This window comes from Lates calcarifer, linkage group LG1 (assembly GCF_001640805.2).
Source record: "Lates calcarifer isolate ASB-BC8 linkage group LG1, TLL_Latcal_v3, whole genome shotgun sequence".
Taxonomy (NCBI): Eukaryota; Metazoa; Chordata; class Actinopteri; family Centropomidae; genus Lates; species Lates calcarifer.
In genome coordinates, this window is record NC_066833.1 from 9,724,980 (window position 1) to 9,738,200 (window position 13,221).

A 13,221-nucleotide genomic window follows, 5' to 3' on the forward strand; every position below is an offset into this window, starting at 1 on the left:
AACAACTAACAGACAAGGTAAACAGATACCATCACACTGTAATCAAAAGTCAACCATAAAAATCCCTGTACACAGAGAAGGTTTGCCGTCAAAAATCGCACAGTGCAGACAAGGTTTACAATTACCAAACTGATTAAAATATACAGCAACCATGTAAATGTCTGAACTAGTGTACAGATGATTTCATGAGACAAATACCAGAATCCACAGAGGAGAAATGTCTTTGTTGGAAAAAAAAACAGCAGGAATACTGTAGGAATTGGAAATGAGGCTTAGCAGCCTCATGATAGCTCCTGCTGTTAAAAGGCTGATTAATTCAACACTTTGATAATGACTGGCTGAGAAACATGGGAGAGAGGGTTGAAAGGCATTCATCAGTGCAGTGTGCCACAGGGGGATAATAGCAGCACTTTCAAAAGACATGATTCAGAGGCAAAAAAATCAATTGGAACTCATGCAGGGGGCAGAAGAAAGGGCTCATCTGCTAAACTTTTCCTCTCTTTGTGGGAAGACCTGATTAGGACACTGTATTTGAAGAGGAAATAACAGGCCAGTTGGAGTATACTGTATACAATGTGTTGTTACTACATTACATTCTTTAGTTTATATTTCAGTTTATATCAGTCTGAATTACCCCTCGTATAATAAGCTAAAATCATCAGGATTTCCTCTGTAGATTTGCAGTGTATCTCTTGTTAGTTTCTGTCGTGACAGAGCTCTCGTTTTTCACTGCCTCTGCTTTCTCACACTGTTCAGCCGAGCAAACCGATCATTTCACCCATTAAATGCAGTTTCTCTCTTTACGTAAGCCTTTTTGTTTGCCTCCACTGATGATAATAATGAGAGAGGAACGGTAACCTCTCAGTATAGTTATAATCTAGGAAAGAAATAATACCAGTCTCTACAATCTACAAGCAACAGTCTGGAGGAGCAGAGACGATACTGGCTGATCCATTCCATGTCCTCCACTGAGTACAAGCTTTTACCCTCTGGCAGACAACAGAGTACCCGAGTGGTGACTAAATCGTTTTAAAACCTCATTTGTGCCTTCTTCTATTAACATGTGAACCAGTAAGAACACAGCATCAGCCACAGAGGCTTCAGTCCCCAAAGGAACTCTGTTGATGGAGACAGGAGCAATATGTTGTTTAAACTTACAACATATGCTTCGTATGTAAAACGTAGAGTGACGTTTGTTAATTTGAGCAGCTCTGAGCCCAAGAAGTATTTCCCCAAGGGGACGATCAAGTATATCGCATCGTACTTTTTCTTTAGGCTTCAACGAGCAAAACCACAGGATTAAAACATCAATGCAAAGCAAAACAAAACCTGGAATTTTTAGTGTCTAACATATTCTGTGACACATTTGTATTCTGAGCTTATAACAAGGTTGTTTATTCAGACTCACAGAAACATGAAAATGTTTGTTACACTGCATGTACGAACACAGACTACTTCCTGGTTGTCTCATGCAGGTACAGAACACGTGCATGGTCAGCTGGGTTGATAAATTCAATTAATATGTTTCTATATATTCTATAATGATAATCAGTAGCAGTAGTAGTAATAATAATGACACAAACCTCCAGCCAGGAGCAAATATCGTTTTCATTCATGCTCTTTATCTTTGCTTCATCATGAAACTCATCCATCATGCAGTCCATCAGGTTCATCAGGGACTTGACTAGATTGGTGTCAGAGGTCGGGGACAGCTCCTGAAATCACACACATCAAAATGCCTGAATATTCCACTGGACCCAGACCTCATTAAAAACTTAGTATATTAATATATTAATGTAGTAATGAAACATGTTTGTGATGAGAAACTGAAGGTTCAGCACCTTGGTGGCCTTTCGAATGAGCTGTATGCAGGCTGGCAGCACGCGGTCGAAAAGGGCAGTGATAAGGTCTTTGTGTGTGGCATTGACTGTGGTTGGCAGGGTGTTGAGCCAGGACAGCATGAGAGGCCGCCAGCCCAGCATATGGGGCTCCATGTAGATCATACCACAGCGAGACACCTGCCGCAAACATATATCACATCTGGAGAAAACACACATGTATACCAGTGCAACTGGGAGTGCTGCTAATATACATACACATATGGTAGGAGAGAAACTAAGAAGAGAGGAGTATGATTTTGAGATAAATAACTTCCACAGACAAAAAGAGAGAGGGAGGATCAACAGTGCACAAAGGGGATGTGAACAAAGTGTGTGTGTGCGTGGGGGGGTTCACTGTGATCACAAAAAAACTGATGCGTCTGCATTCAGCATGATGAAAGGAACAGATGCTAGGCTATAGAGAATCAAAAATAGAAGTCTGTTTAATAAAAAAGTAGAGCCGGGTAGATGCATTCAGGGAGAAGGTATTCTCTCAAGGCATCTGCGGTATGTATTGCAAAGACAAGCCTTTGTTTCTGCCTCACAACAGCGAACCATAAGGAAAGGTACAATTAAAAAGCTTTTTTTATACATACTGCATTTTAATGTACTGCACAAGATTGAAGTTCATCTCAGAGGAACGGAGAGGAGTGAAACAATTCTTATCGCTTTGTTTGCAAAGTTGAACGGCTGACGATGATTTATTATGCTGGATATTTCCTTAAGCATGTCTGAAATGGGTGTAGCTGGAGAGGGATAGTACGAATCTCTGGCTGGATGTCTGTGGAGCTTCTCGGTCATAAAGGTCACGGTTATCCACGAAGGACTGAGTGAAGGGCAACTGGACTTGATTGCAGACGCTTCTTCGGTTCAGCCTCTTGGATGAGAGGTGAAATGTCTGCAAGTATCTACCAACCAGGTTCAGCTGGCCTTCATTCAGCCCCTCTTGTTTCATCATTGGCTAGTAACAAAAAGTAGCAGGTGACACTGCAGGCGAAGCACATGGCTGTCTACAACCTCCCCAGGCCAAGAGTAGAGGCAGCAGGGAAGTGTGCTTCAAAAGGAACCAGGCGTTCCAAAAATCGAGGAAAAAATGCTGTTTATCTGTTGCCAACTTGCATGAAACATGAGAAGCAGGGGGGAAAGAGGAAAGCAATTTCACTTAGTACAAGTCGAGGAAGTAGACCATCTGACACATCAATAAAGATTAAGCAAACTAAACTGCGATCTGATAAGAGGTGGGTTGGGGAGTTATAGACTGTATGAATTAAAATTTGTTCTGAACTAAGAAAACTACCATCTTTGTACAACAATTCTGTTTCTAGACACTGGAAACGATCACTGCCAGAGAGCGGAACAGCACAATACACAAAGTAAAGGTGTTTCTCACTGTGGCCGGCGACGCCACCTCCAGGTCCATGGGCTCAAAGATGAGGCTCATTTGCGGGGACATCTGAATGATCTCGCCGCTCATAAGACACAGCTTCTTGTTGTCGTCGAGTACCGTGTTCATATTCTCAATCCACACAGCATCCACCGGGCCGTCAAAGATGAGCCATTTTCTGTCTGGGCTCTGAGGGACACAAGAAATAAGACGGCTCACATCTTACATTACATTTCTATAAGTCAAAATAAAGGCCAGACAGTAATATTGACCACACTGGTGACTGGCTGGAAGGCTGGACCCTGCAGTGGTAAAATACACAGATTTTTTCACATATTGATGGAGCTTTAGAGTTTAGAAGAAGAGCTTAAAAGTGCATGGAAAGACTGGGTTTATAAAGACAGTTCCTGCACCCTCTCATCATACAGTACTTCTTTCTCACTAACAGAAACCTCATGCCTACTTTCAAGGTCACCAAGGAACTCATGTGGATTGTAATCTAAGTGAAGGATGTTTGCTAAATGAATGAAATTAACACCTACACTGTCATAATAGAGGTTGACAACAAGCGTCAATTCTCCAGTTAAATGGGCTGGCAAGAGCTGTGCTTTAGATTGATTTGTTGTAATATAAACAAATGGATATGCCTGGGCTGGGGCCATCTGGTGCTCGAGAGGAAAGTGTGTATGCTGTAATGTAATGATCTGACAGAGAGCGGTGGCACTGGGAAAAAAAAAATATTACATTGTGTACGCTGAGAGTTTAATACACTACACTACTGCAGAGTCCAGATTAGCACACAAAAACTTAGTTTAGTAAAATATGATGCAGGAAAAAAAGAGCAAAACAAAGAAAGACTTTTTTCCCAGAGAGGAAAATGACTTTTCTGAAACTGAATTAAGAGAAGCCTTGTTCTCGTTTTCTACTTTCATTGCATCAGTATGTACTGCCTCGGCTGTCATAACCACTCCTCGAACTCCTTATTCATTGACAAAAAAACAATTTGTAAAATGACAACTTTATATACAGAGACAATTTTTAAAATGACAAGTTCATTTGGAAACAATCTGAGAATAGGGCAAACAAATGATTTTCCATTATGACATGCCTCCACTGCAATCTGTAAATTGTCTGCCCATGTGTGTCTGGTCTGTGTGGCTGTGTATGCACATGATGGAAAGGAGTTATTACAGATCTAAATTTAACGAGACAGCAAAATGTTTACCCTGTCATTCATTGCAGTTTTTTTTCTACCAGCTTGCAATTAATTGGAGTGTCGTGCCTGCACAATAGACATGTACAATGATCCATCCTAAACCTGCATCTCAGTCTCATCTTCCTGCTGCACATCCATCTATACTGGAACCCTGGTATAGCACAAGCGCAACATACTTAAAGGTCTTAATCCATAGGGGAGAAGTGTTGCAGCACTTGCTTTAAGTGATTCAGCTCTGAATAGCTCGTTATGGGGGAAGCAGCAGAATAATGCTGTCTGCCTAACAAGAGGGGAGCCTGAGTGTCTGTTTCTATAAGCAGACATTCCCCGATGAGGTGACAGTAGTTATGTGTCTGCACTGTACGATGAAGCTGAAGCAGAAATACAATAAAAATACTTCTTGCTTTAACTGAACTAACACACTACTTCACTGTGTGTTAGTTTTCTTATCTGATTGGTTGTGTCTGAGCCAAAATACTCACGAACAGCCGTCTTACCTGGGAGGCAGCAAAGGCCCTGTAGCTGACGGCGAGGATGCCATCGGACCACTCGTGAGAGACAGGGTCAAACTGGCCGTACAGCTGGCCCATGGTGATGGATTTGGGGTTGATGACTGTGATCTGTACCTCGTTCTCATCCATCAGACCCTGGTATAACAGCCACATACATACAGACATGAGAAAGACACATAGAGATATCATAAACTCAAGAGAAATGGATGCACAGACAAATACAAAAAGATACACGTACAGTATGTAGGTATATATAAGAATTCTTTGCTTCACAGGTTTGGGTTTTTCTCTTAAAAAGACACCAAAAACAAAGAAGAATGTGTTTAAAGGAGCATGACGGCCACTCATTTGGCTAACGTGTCAACGACAAGACACGAAAAACTGCTTAGAGGATTACTGTCTGTATGACAGGGCTTCTGCTAACTGAGGAAGATGAGGCAAAAACTGCGACAAAAGGCTTTTCAGACAAGGTGTCGCTTTGAGTTAGAAACAATGAGAGAGCGAGCTGCTGTGAGAAAAAAAAACAATACAAAAAGGAGTGAGAGGGGAAGGAGGTTGGACATGATCAGTGGATGTGCAGCGACAAGGATGACGATGATAAATGTGGCATTCCCAGGCGTTCCATCAGCAGGCCTTCATCTGTCTCCTTGGTGGGATGCCTCTCAGCCCTCTCAGCCATGTAAATACAACAAGCCAGTTCTGCTCTTCTCTGTGAGATCGATAACTACTAAACAAAGACTACAGCTCTGACAAATTGGATGGATGTGTTTACTTGGGAACATGTAGCTCAGATAAGCCTTGGATATTGATTATAACGCATATTTTTACTCGACGTGTAGGTTAAGAATTTTTTTTACAGACCGAGTAAGTCCCTAGGACCCATCAAAATTCATAATGAAAAACAATTAAAAAAATGCATGATCAACCATCTGAACATGAAGCTTTTTCCTCAAATTTCTGACAAATTGACTAGTCTAACAGCTGACGTGAGCACAACAGATGAGTTGGACCTCAAGGACAACTACAGGAATGCCACAGAGAAAACAAAGTGCTTTAAAGTAGCTATTGATCAAGACTAAGAAATATAGTTTACAGTATTTAGGCTGACTTGAAGCTTAACATGCTACTTTTCTAAAATTCAGATGCCATTATCTTATATCTTCCCTAATTTCTGCAACCTTCAGAATGTATCCATCTTCTATTTTTTGTCCATGTGTTCCTAAAGCCTCCTACTGATTAGATTAAAACATGTTATCATACCTTTGTACAGACGTCATGAAGGGCTGCTGCCAGCACACGGTAGGCACTGGTCTTTCCTCCGAAGGGTTCGCCCACCAACATGAAACCATGCCTCACTATCATCATCTCAAAGATCTGCAGGATTTTCTCAGCAAAGAAATCAGTGACCTGCAGGTTCATGCGCTGGCAGTTTTCCTCGACGGCCTCCAGCAGGATGCGGTAGTCTCGTTTTGGGAGCTTGACCCCAGGGAAGAGGTCGGAGGTGATGCCCTGAGACGGAGAGGTAAAGTCAGTGAGAAGCGGTGCGAACATAATCTATTCCAGTGAACTCCTCTGACTCAAATAGACTTAAATTGTCCTTGTGCATCGTGGTTTCAAATGAATTGGCTGGAATTAACATGAGCTGACACTGGTTGACGCGTGCCGCTGCGTTAATCGAGATGGTGGGAGTTCCACTCAGTCGCACCTCAAACAGCTTCAGATCGTGGGCCAGGAATTTAGGCAGATTGACATCAATAATGGATCTCAGCAATAGGGTGTCTTCATTCTCCTCTGGAAAAGCGAGCTGCCCCAAGGAGGAGAGCAGAAAAGGAGGAAATAAAAAATGTTAAAGTGTAAAGTTTGTCTGTGTCACTTAAAGCTGATAATTACACCACAATAACCACAAGTTCCGTACCATTTGTCTCTTAGCTCTACTGATTAAAGTCGTGTTTAAATTCTCAAAGCTGTCACAACAACAATATGAGACGAGTAAAAAATGAAAGACAAACACGTTCACAGTGGCAGTGTAGTTACAGTGGAACTGAATTTCCATCTTTGAGATACCTTGAGGTTTCCAGCAGCAGTCAGCACAGACTTGACAGCTCTCATCCCGTAGTCGTAGTGATGTTGTGACGACAGCTGCTCCGAACAGAGTCGGTAGGTAGCCACGATTTTCACAGACAGAGGCCGCGCAGTGACGAAGCCGCACGAGTAGAGGACAATCTCTGCGATCATCGCATAATCTGGTACCATCATAGCCACAGTCCTGAACAGAGCCTGGTGTAAAGAGACAGTTTAGCTAAATGGAACATTTAGTTATTTGAGCAATTTACAGTAAAGTTTGGAGACGGGCAAGTCAAACTCCTCAGTTATGTATTCCAAAAATCAAATGGACAATTAAAATAGAAAGAATGTCCAAGAACTAAAAATACTGTGCCTTGAGATTGTCTGGTAGCTCGGAGCGTCCAGCATAGCCAGGATTCATGGTAATGAACACGGCACAGGAGGGGTCCAGCTTCAACTCTGTTCCTTCAAACATTAGCATCTCAGCATGGGCAGCAATTCCTGGACACACAGATACAGTTACAATACAGTATGCATTTTAACTCTAATGAAGACAGCTCCTTTCTTTACTCCCTCCACGGTTGTTGGCTGCTGCTTAACGAGCACACCCTGAGGAATATGTCTGTGGATGCAGTGTCCACTGTATGAGTATGCTATGTCACATGGCACATGTGCATGACCATCAGAGACATGTCATGGGCCAGCACACACACAAATACAAGTGCACACTTTAACACTTGGTTCACATTAAAACCTACAACTCACAAATTAGCTTAAATTCAACACTCTGAGATAAGGTTTAAAAACAGCCGTTTTAGCAGCAGTTAAGTAACAGAAACCTATTGGCAGTTTTGGGCAAAGAAAAATCTGTACACCCCTTTGGCCTTTGCATCTTGTGACGCAGGTCATTTGATGCCCATCTAGGCGACGGTGCAGTGAACAAAGCTGTGCTTGAAGTCCTGCCGGTCAGCCTACACAAACTGCCCCAGCTCTGTGCTGTGGATCTTTGTGGTCTAAAGTTTCTAAAGCTTTTTTACTAGTGAATACGCCAAATGTGTTTTAGGTACACCGGCAGCTTACGGAAACACCAAAGGGAAAGAAAGCCAGAAAAACACAAACCTCTCTGTATGGTGAGAATCTGTTGAGCCACCACAGACAAAACCTCCAAGTCAATGCGGTTAAACTCATCAAAGCAGGCCCAAGCTCCGCAGGACAAAAGGCCCTGGACACAAATACAAACACACACACACACACACACACAGAACTCATCAGTGCAAATTTAAATAGCTCTGCATGTATTTTATTTGTTCAGTGGCAGACAAACACACGAGCACCACCACGCTAAGTTATAAGTTGTAGTGGAATATTGAGACTGACATTAATTTTTTTGCGTGGCATTCAGGGACAGGGGAAAATAAAGATGGAGGGGATTTTTACCCCTGTGTCAGCTCCTGTTATCAGACTCTTTGAAATGCTCGTAGTTATGCTAGTGGGATATTCCCAGGTGGAGGTATCTGTTCTGGCACACTTGTATCAGAAAAGACGAGGGCAGCAGCATGTGGGGAGAGCTACTTCTAAATTAACTATCACAAGTAAAACAGTTTTAGTGCTGTGGGTTTCACCTGTGTGTAGTAAAGAGGCATTTTAGTGTGTATCAGTTTTAACTGATGTGGAGGTGAGCATGCTTTAAAATAGTTTAAATAACTGGTGTAACATGGTTGTAGAAAAACAGTAAGATTAAGTCACTCACTTTGAAGAATTTGCCCAGAGCGATGTAGTCCAGTCCATCAGAGCAGTTGAAGACCACACACTGCTTGGCCACAGCTTTAGCCAAGTCTTTGGTTGTCTCTGTTTTGCCTGTGCCGGCTGGGCCCTCAGGTGCCCCTCCCAGATGGAGGTGGAGGGCACCAAACAAAGTACTGAAGGAAGATAACCGGACAGGACAAAGAATAAGGGAATGTCTGTGATTTTCTTTGTTGTATTAACTATAAATGTTCATTTATCAACAGGAACGTGTCAGAAAATGGCCACTCCAGCTAGCTGACAAAACATTTAGTGAAATGTTGAAGTGTCTTCGAGCCTCACTGCAGGGAAGCTTTTAAAGGTTTTCTGAAAGGAGGCAGTTTTTTTGAGTGCCAGGCTTTGCAACACAAAAAACTTACAAGTGAACTGAGGAAATTATTGTTGCTACAGTTTTCATACAACGTGTTCAAATGTTTGATGTTTGAACATCGTCATGTCATCATTTGAACATCACGCTGAATGATGGGTAAATTGTGTACAGCAACAACTCAGACAGGCTGCGGTATTCAAACAAAGATTGATTGTTATTAAAGGGACCAATGTGTGCCAAGAAAACATTGGTAGTAGCTTTACCGGTAGCAGCGGTCAGTGAGAGGGGTTATAACCAGACGTGGTGTGTTGCCAAGGTACTCGTAACCATAAGGCAAACCAGCATTGATCATCTTGGTCTGGAGGTGGTTTTCCTGCACAAGGTTGGAGGTCAGTCACTCAGTGATTAATACAAATGTGAATAAATAGAAATCTTTTCATCATCTGCCCCAAACCCCCTACCCATCTACCTACCACCCAGTAGTAGCGCAGTTGGCTAAGCCACTCAAAGTCGTTCTCGTCATTTATTCCCCTTTGCACCAGTGCAGCCAGCACATCCCTCGCGTGGACGTCCAGCACAACAAGGGCTCCGAGGGTCACTCGGTTCTGCTTGGACAGCTTGCCACGTACGAGCGCCACAATGTCGTCAATCTGTCTGTTGTTCTGCTCCAGGTAGGCATCCAGGGCCTGAGGGGCAGAGGCATCATTAGACAGAAGGCAGAGCATGCTGGAGTTTATCAAAACGGAGAGAGGATGCTGTCAAGACCCCATCTATAAAGTGAAGGTCAGCAGTGTGATCCCTGCAACAGCTACAAAGTCCATCACTGTCGAGACATCCATGAGAAAGAAACCACACTCTTCCTTCTTTTGTAAGTGCTATTGCTAAGTCTTGAGGTGTATTAAAAGAAAAATATAACCTGTGACACAAATAATCTTTCCTGTCCACCTTTATAAAACAGCATTTAACCTATACCTCAACTGTCTGTATCAACTAAATACAACGTGTCAGCTCATAAACTATGATTGCTCCGTATTTGATGTGACAGATCAAATTCAGTTCGTAATTCTCAGTCACTCCAGCTGTTCCATATTCACCTCTGTCTGTGTTTAAAGCTGAGGTGAAATACTGCAGGTGATAGCTTGGAGATAATACCCAGTCATTACTGTCAGTAACAAATTTATTGAGAGATAATCTGTTTGTCAGCCTCTGTTGACCTCACTCTGGGATCCCTTTACATCTTTTTGTTTACACTGTTTCTCACACTCCATCTTGTAACCATGGCAACGTACCGCACAGTGTACGTTGCCATGGTTACAACTTTGATGCACACATCATGTAATGCCAGAACATACTGTAGATGATGTATTTCAGATGCCAGCTGTTGCTATGGTTACAGCTTCGATACAGACATCATAGAAAGGAAAAGATGCTTGTTTTTTTTTAACAGTCTGTTGCAGAATAAAAAGATGTTTCACCCTGATTTGAATGACTTGAACCGACATTTTGAAATAATGCATGCAGTGATTTTCTGTTTGACAGATCCCAGGCAAAAATATAACATGATCAACATACACATGCAGACCATGCACACCCCCCACTGCAGGGGCACTCACAGCAGCAGGACAGTGCTCCCACTACACGACTCCCCCGAGCCCCCGACCCAGCCTCCAGACTCCCCCGATCCCAATCCAATCAACATCTGTGGGATGCACCAGAACAGGCCACATCCACAGAGACCCAACCCCACGCCCCACAGGATCCTCTACCACTATCCTGGTGCCAGACATCACAGGACGCTCCCAGAGGTCCTGTGTCCATGCCCCGACAGGCCAGAGCTGTTTTTGTAGACGGGGGGATCTACACAATATTTTAATGTTCTGGCTTATGAGTGTTTATAACTGTAATTCAGAATACAAACGTGTAATGCATTTAAACAAATCACCTTCTGTCCTGAACTGATGGCTTCATGGATATCCTTTGTCCAGTAGACCTGTGAGACACACAGCACAGTCTGGCCCGGCCAAGCACGCACCCAGTTGATCCTCAGCTCGTTGGGGTACGCCTGGATCGCCTCGCCAATTACCTATGATGGAGGGACAGAGGCTTTAACCAACAGGTTTCTGTGTCATGGAGGATATTAGAAAGGATAAAGGGGGCAGCTTTGAATGTGGTGGCATGTATTTGCCCAGTTGTAAATATGAGTGAAGCTAAAAAGAAAATCAACAACGTGCAACAGCAGCCCATATGTCACCTTATGCAGTGAGGCAATCATGCCATTCTCTAGCTCCAGAAGCCACTTCTCCACCTGGCCCCTGGCCTTGGACGTGGAAATGATATCCAGCAGCTGAACCACTTCACCCTCACTGCTCTTCATGTGAGTGATGTCCAGCACGTCGGTGAACACCACACTAGCGATGCCTTCAAAGCACTTCTTCAGATGAGGCTGCACCCTGGATGAAGAGATGAAGGCAAGACAACTGAATCACTTTGGTACTGTCTAAAGTTTACAGTATATCTAATGTACATAGTAAGTGGCATCTTGTGGACTCACCAATATGAATAATTACGCTCACAATTATAACACATATCAATTTGCACGGCCACCTACAACACTGTCACAGACTGTCAGCAAGACAGATTTCTACACTGTTATAATTAATACTTAATACTTTTTCATGTGTGTAAAATGAAAGATTCTGATCTGTGTGAGTCCCACTGTTAGAAAAACTAATTCTCTACCCCCTACAAAACTGAATCTAATACAGCAAACTGAATGGGTTGAGAGTAACATCAAAACTGCACGAATTATTACTTGGGTTGTCTCATTCACCACTAATAAAAACTAACACCAACAACAATTTGAAAGATGCTCTAATCACATAACAAATCTTCACAAAGGGGATTTAACTTGTTAAAAGTGGCCCTGGAGCAAGTGTGGCTTATCAGTCCACATTTAGAGTGTGCATGTAATGGTTTTAAAATTTGCATTTATCACATAAAAAATAATGATGCGTTCAGTTTGAATGCCTGTCCCCCTACTGTGAAAATTCAAAAAACAAACTGAGATTAGACAAAGAGATTACCTCTAAAAACTTTTAAATCAGATTCCGTGTTATATGACAATTACCCTTGAACAAGGAAATGAGATAGTAGGTAGGCTTTGAGTTAAGAATATTTTGGAAACAACTCTCTGGTGTTGTTGACTTGTTGAATATATTGTTGATTTTGGTACCAGGGAAACATGACATGGACACAGTAGATATGTTCAGATCAAGCTTAGTTATGAAATATTATGATTGTGGGCAAAAATTCTACCAGTTTACCTTGTGGGGTCTTTGGTCTCAGAGAGGATTTCCAGTAGTTCTTCATTGGACAGGAAGAAGAACCGAGGGAAATAGAGACGCTTCTTCTCCAGGTAGTTATTAAGACCTTTGAGGATCATCTCCAGAAGCTCGTTGGACTTTTTTAGCCTCTCCAGCATCTTTTCAATGGCTGTTACTACCAATACATGTTTGTCCTGCAACAGACAGGAGAAAATAGAGTTTACAACAAATACTCACTTTGGTCAAGTACTGTTACTTTGCTGTTTAACAGTTTCTGAGGTCAAAAACGAACATTGGTCATTTTACTGTCATCACCATCTCCATACAACATGTTTGGACATGACTGACCCCCTTTGTCAATGTCCATGCAGACTAATTTCAAGTTTCAGGGCTGTAGTTTGAAGGTGGTGAATTTGCTGATAAATACTTATTATGTTTTCTCTTCATTTCTCACAGGTGCTAATAAAATGTCTCTTTCCTTGGCCTCTTTGGACTGTAAATCATTTTCCAATGGAGCACTCAAGGCTACTATCTCTACAAAAAAGCTGTAATTTTATCATGTTCCCTCCCCAGATTGGCACATCCTTATTTTTGCACTGTAACTACTATTTTTATAACGACTGATGTACAGTGACACAATACTCTGCATTGCAGCTGATATGTCTGGAACTTAAGAGTCTGTTGCAATCAAACACAAATTTTAATTCCAAGATATTAATAAAATGTTAA

The 13,221-nt window shown here is 42.3% G+C and overlaps 1 protein-coding gene across 1 annotated transcript in view; it reads right to left on the reverse strand.

Annotated features, from left to right (window-relative positions):
• dnah7 (dynein, axonemal, heavy chain 7) overlaps positions 1-13,221 on the reverse strand; it is a 54,892-nt gene that overhangs the window by 26,841 nt on the left and 14,830 nt on the right. The window contains 15 exon segments of the mRNA XM_018682245.2: positions 1,584-1,715; positions 1,842-2,018; positions 3,271-3,453; positions 4,978-5,127; positions 6,253-6,501; positions 6,698-6,796; positions 7,057-7,269; positions 7,430-7,557; positions 8,176-8,278; positions 8,807-8,975; positions 9,433-9,542; positions 9,643-9,855; positions 11,112-11,252; positions 11,421-11,619; positions 12,493-12,686. Coding sequence (XP_018537761.1) covers positions 1,584-1,715; positions 1,842-2,018; positions 3,271-3,453; positions 4,978-5,127; positions 6,253-6,501; positions 6,698-6,796; positions 7,057-7,269; positions 7,430-7,557; positions 8,176-8,278; positions 8,807-8,975; positions 9,433-9,542; positions 9,643-9,855; positions 11,112-11,252; positions 11,421-11,619; positions 12,493-12,686 — 2,460 coding nt within the window.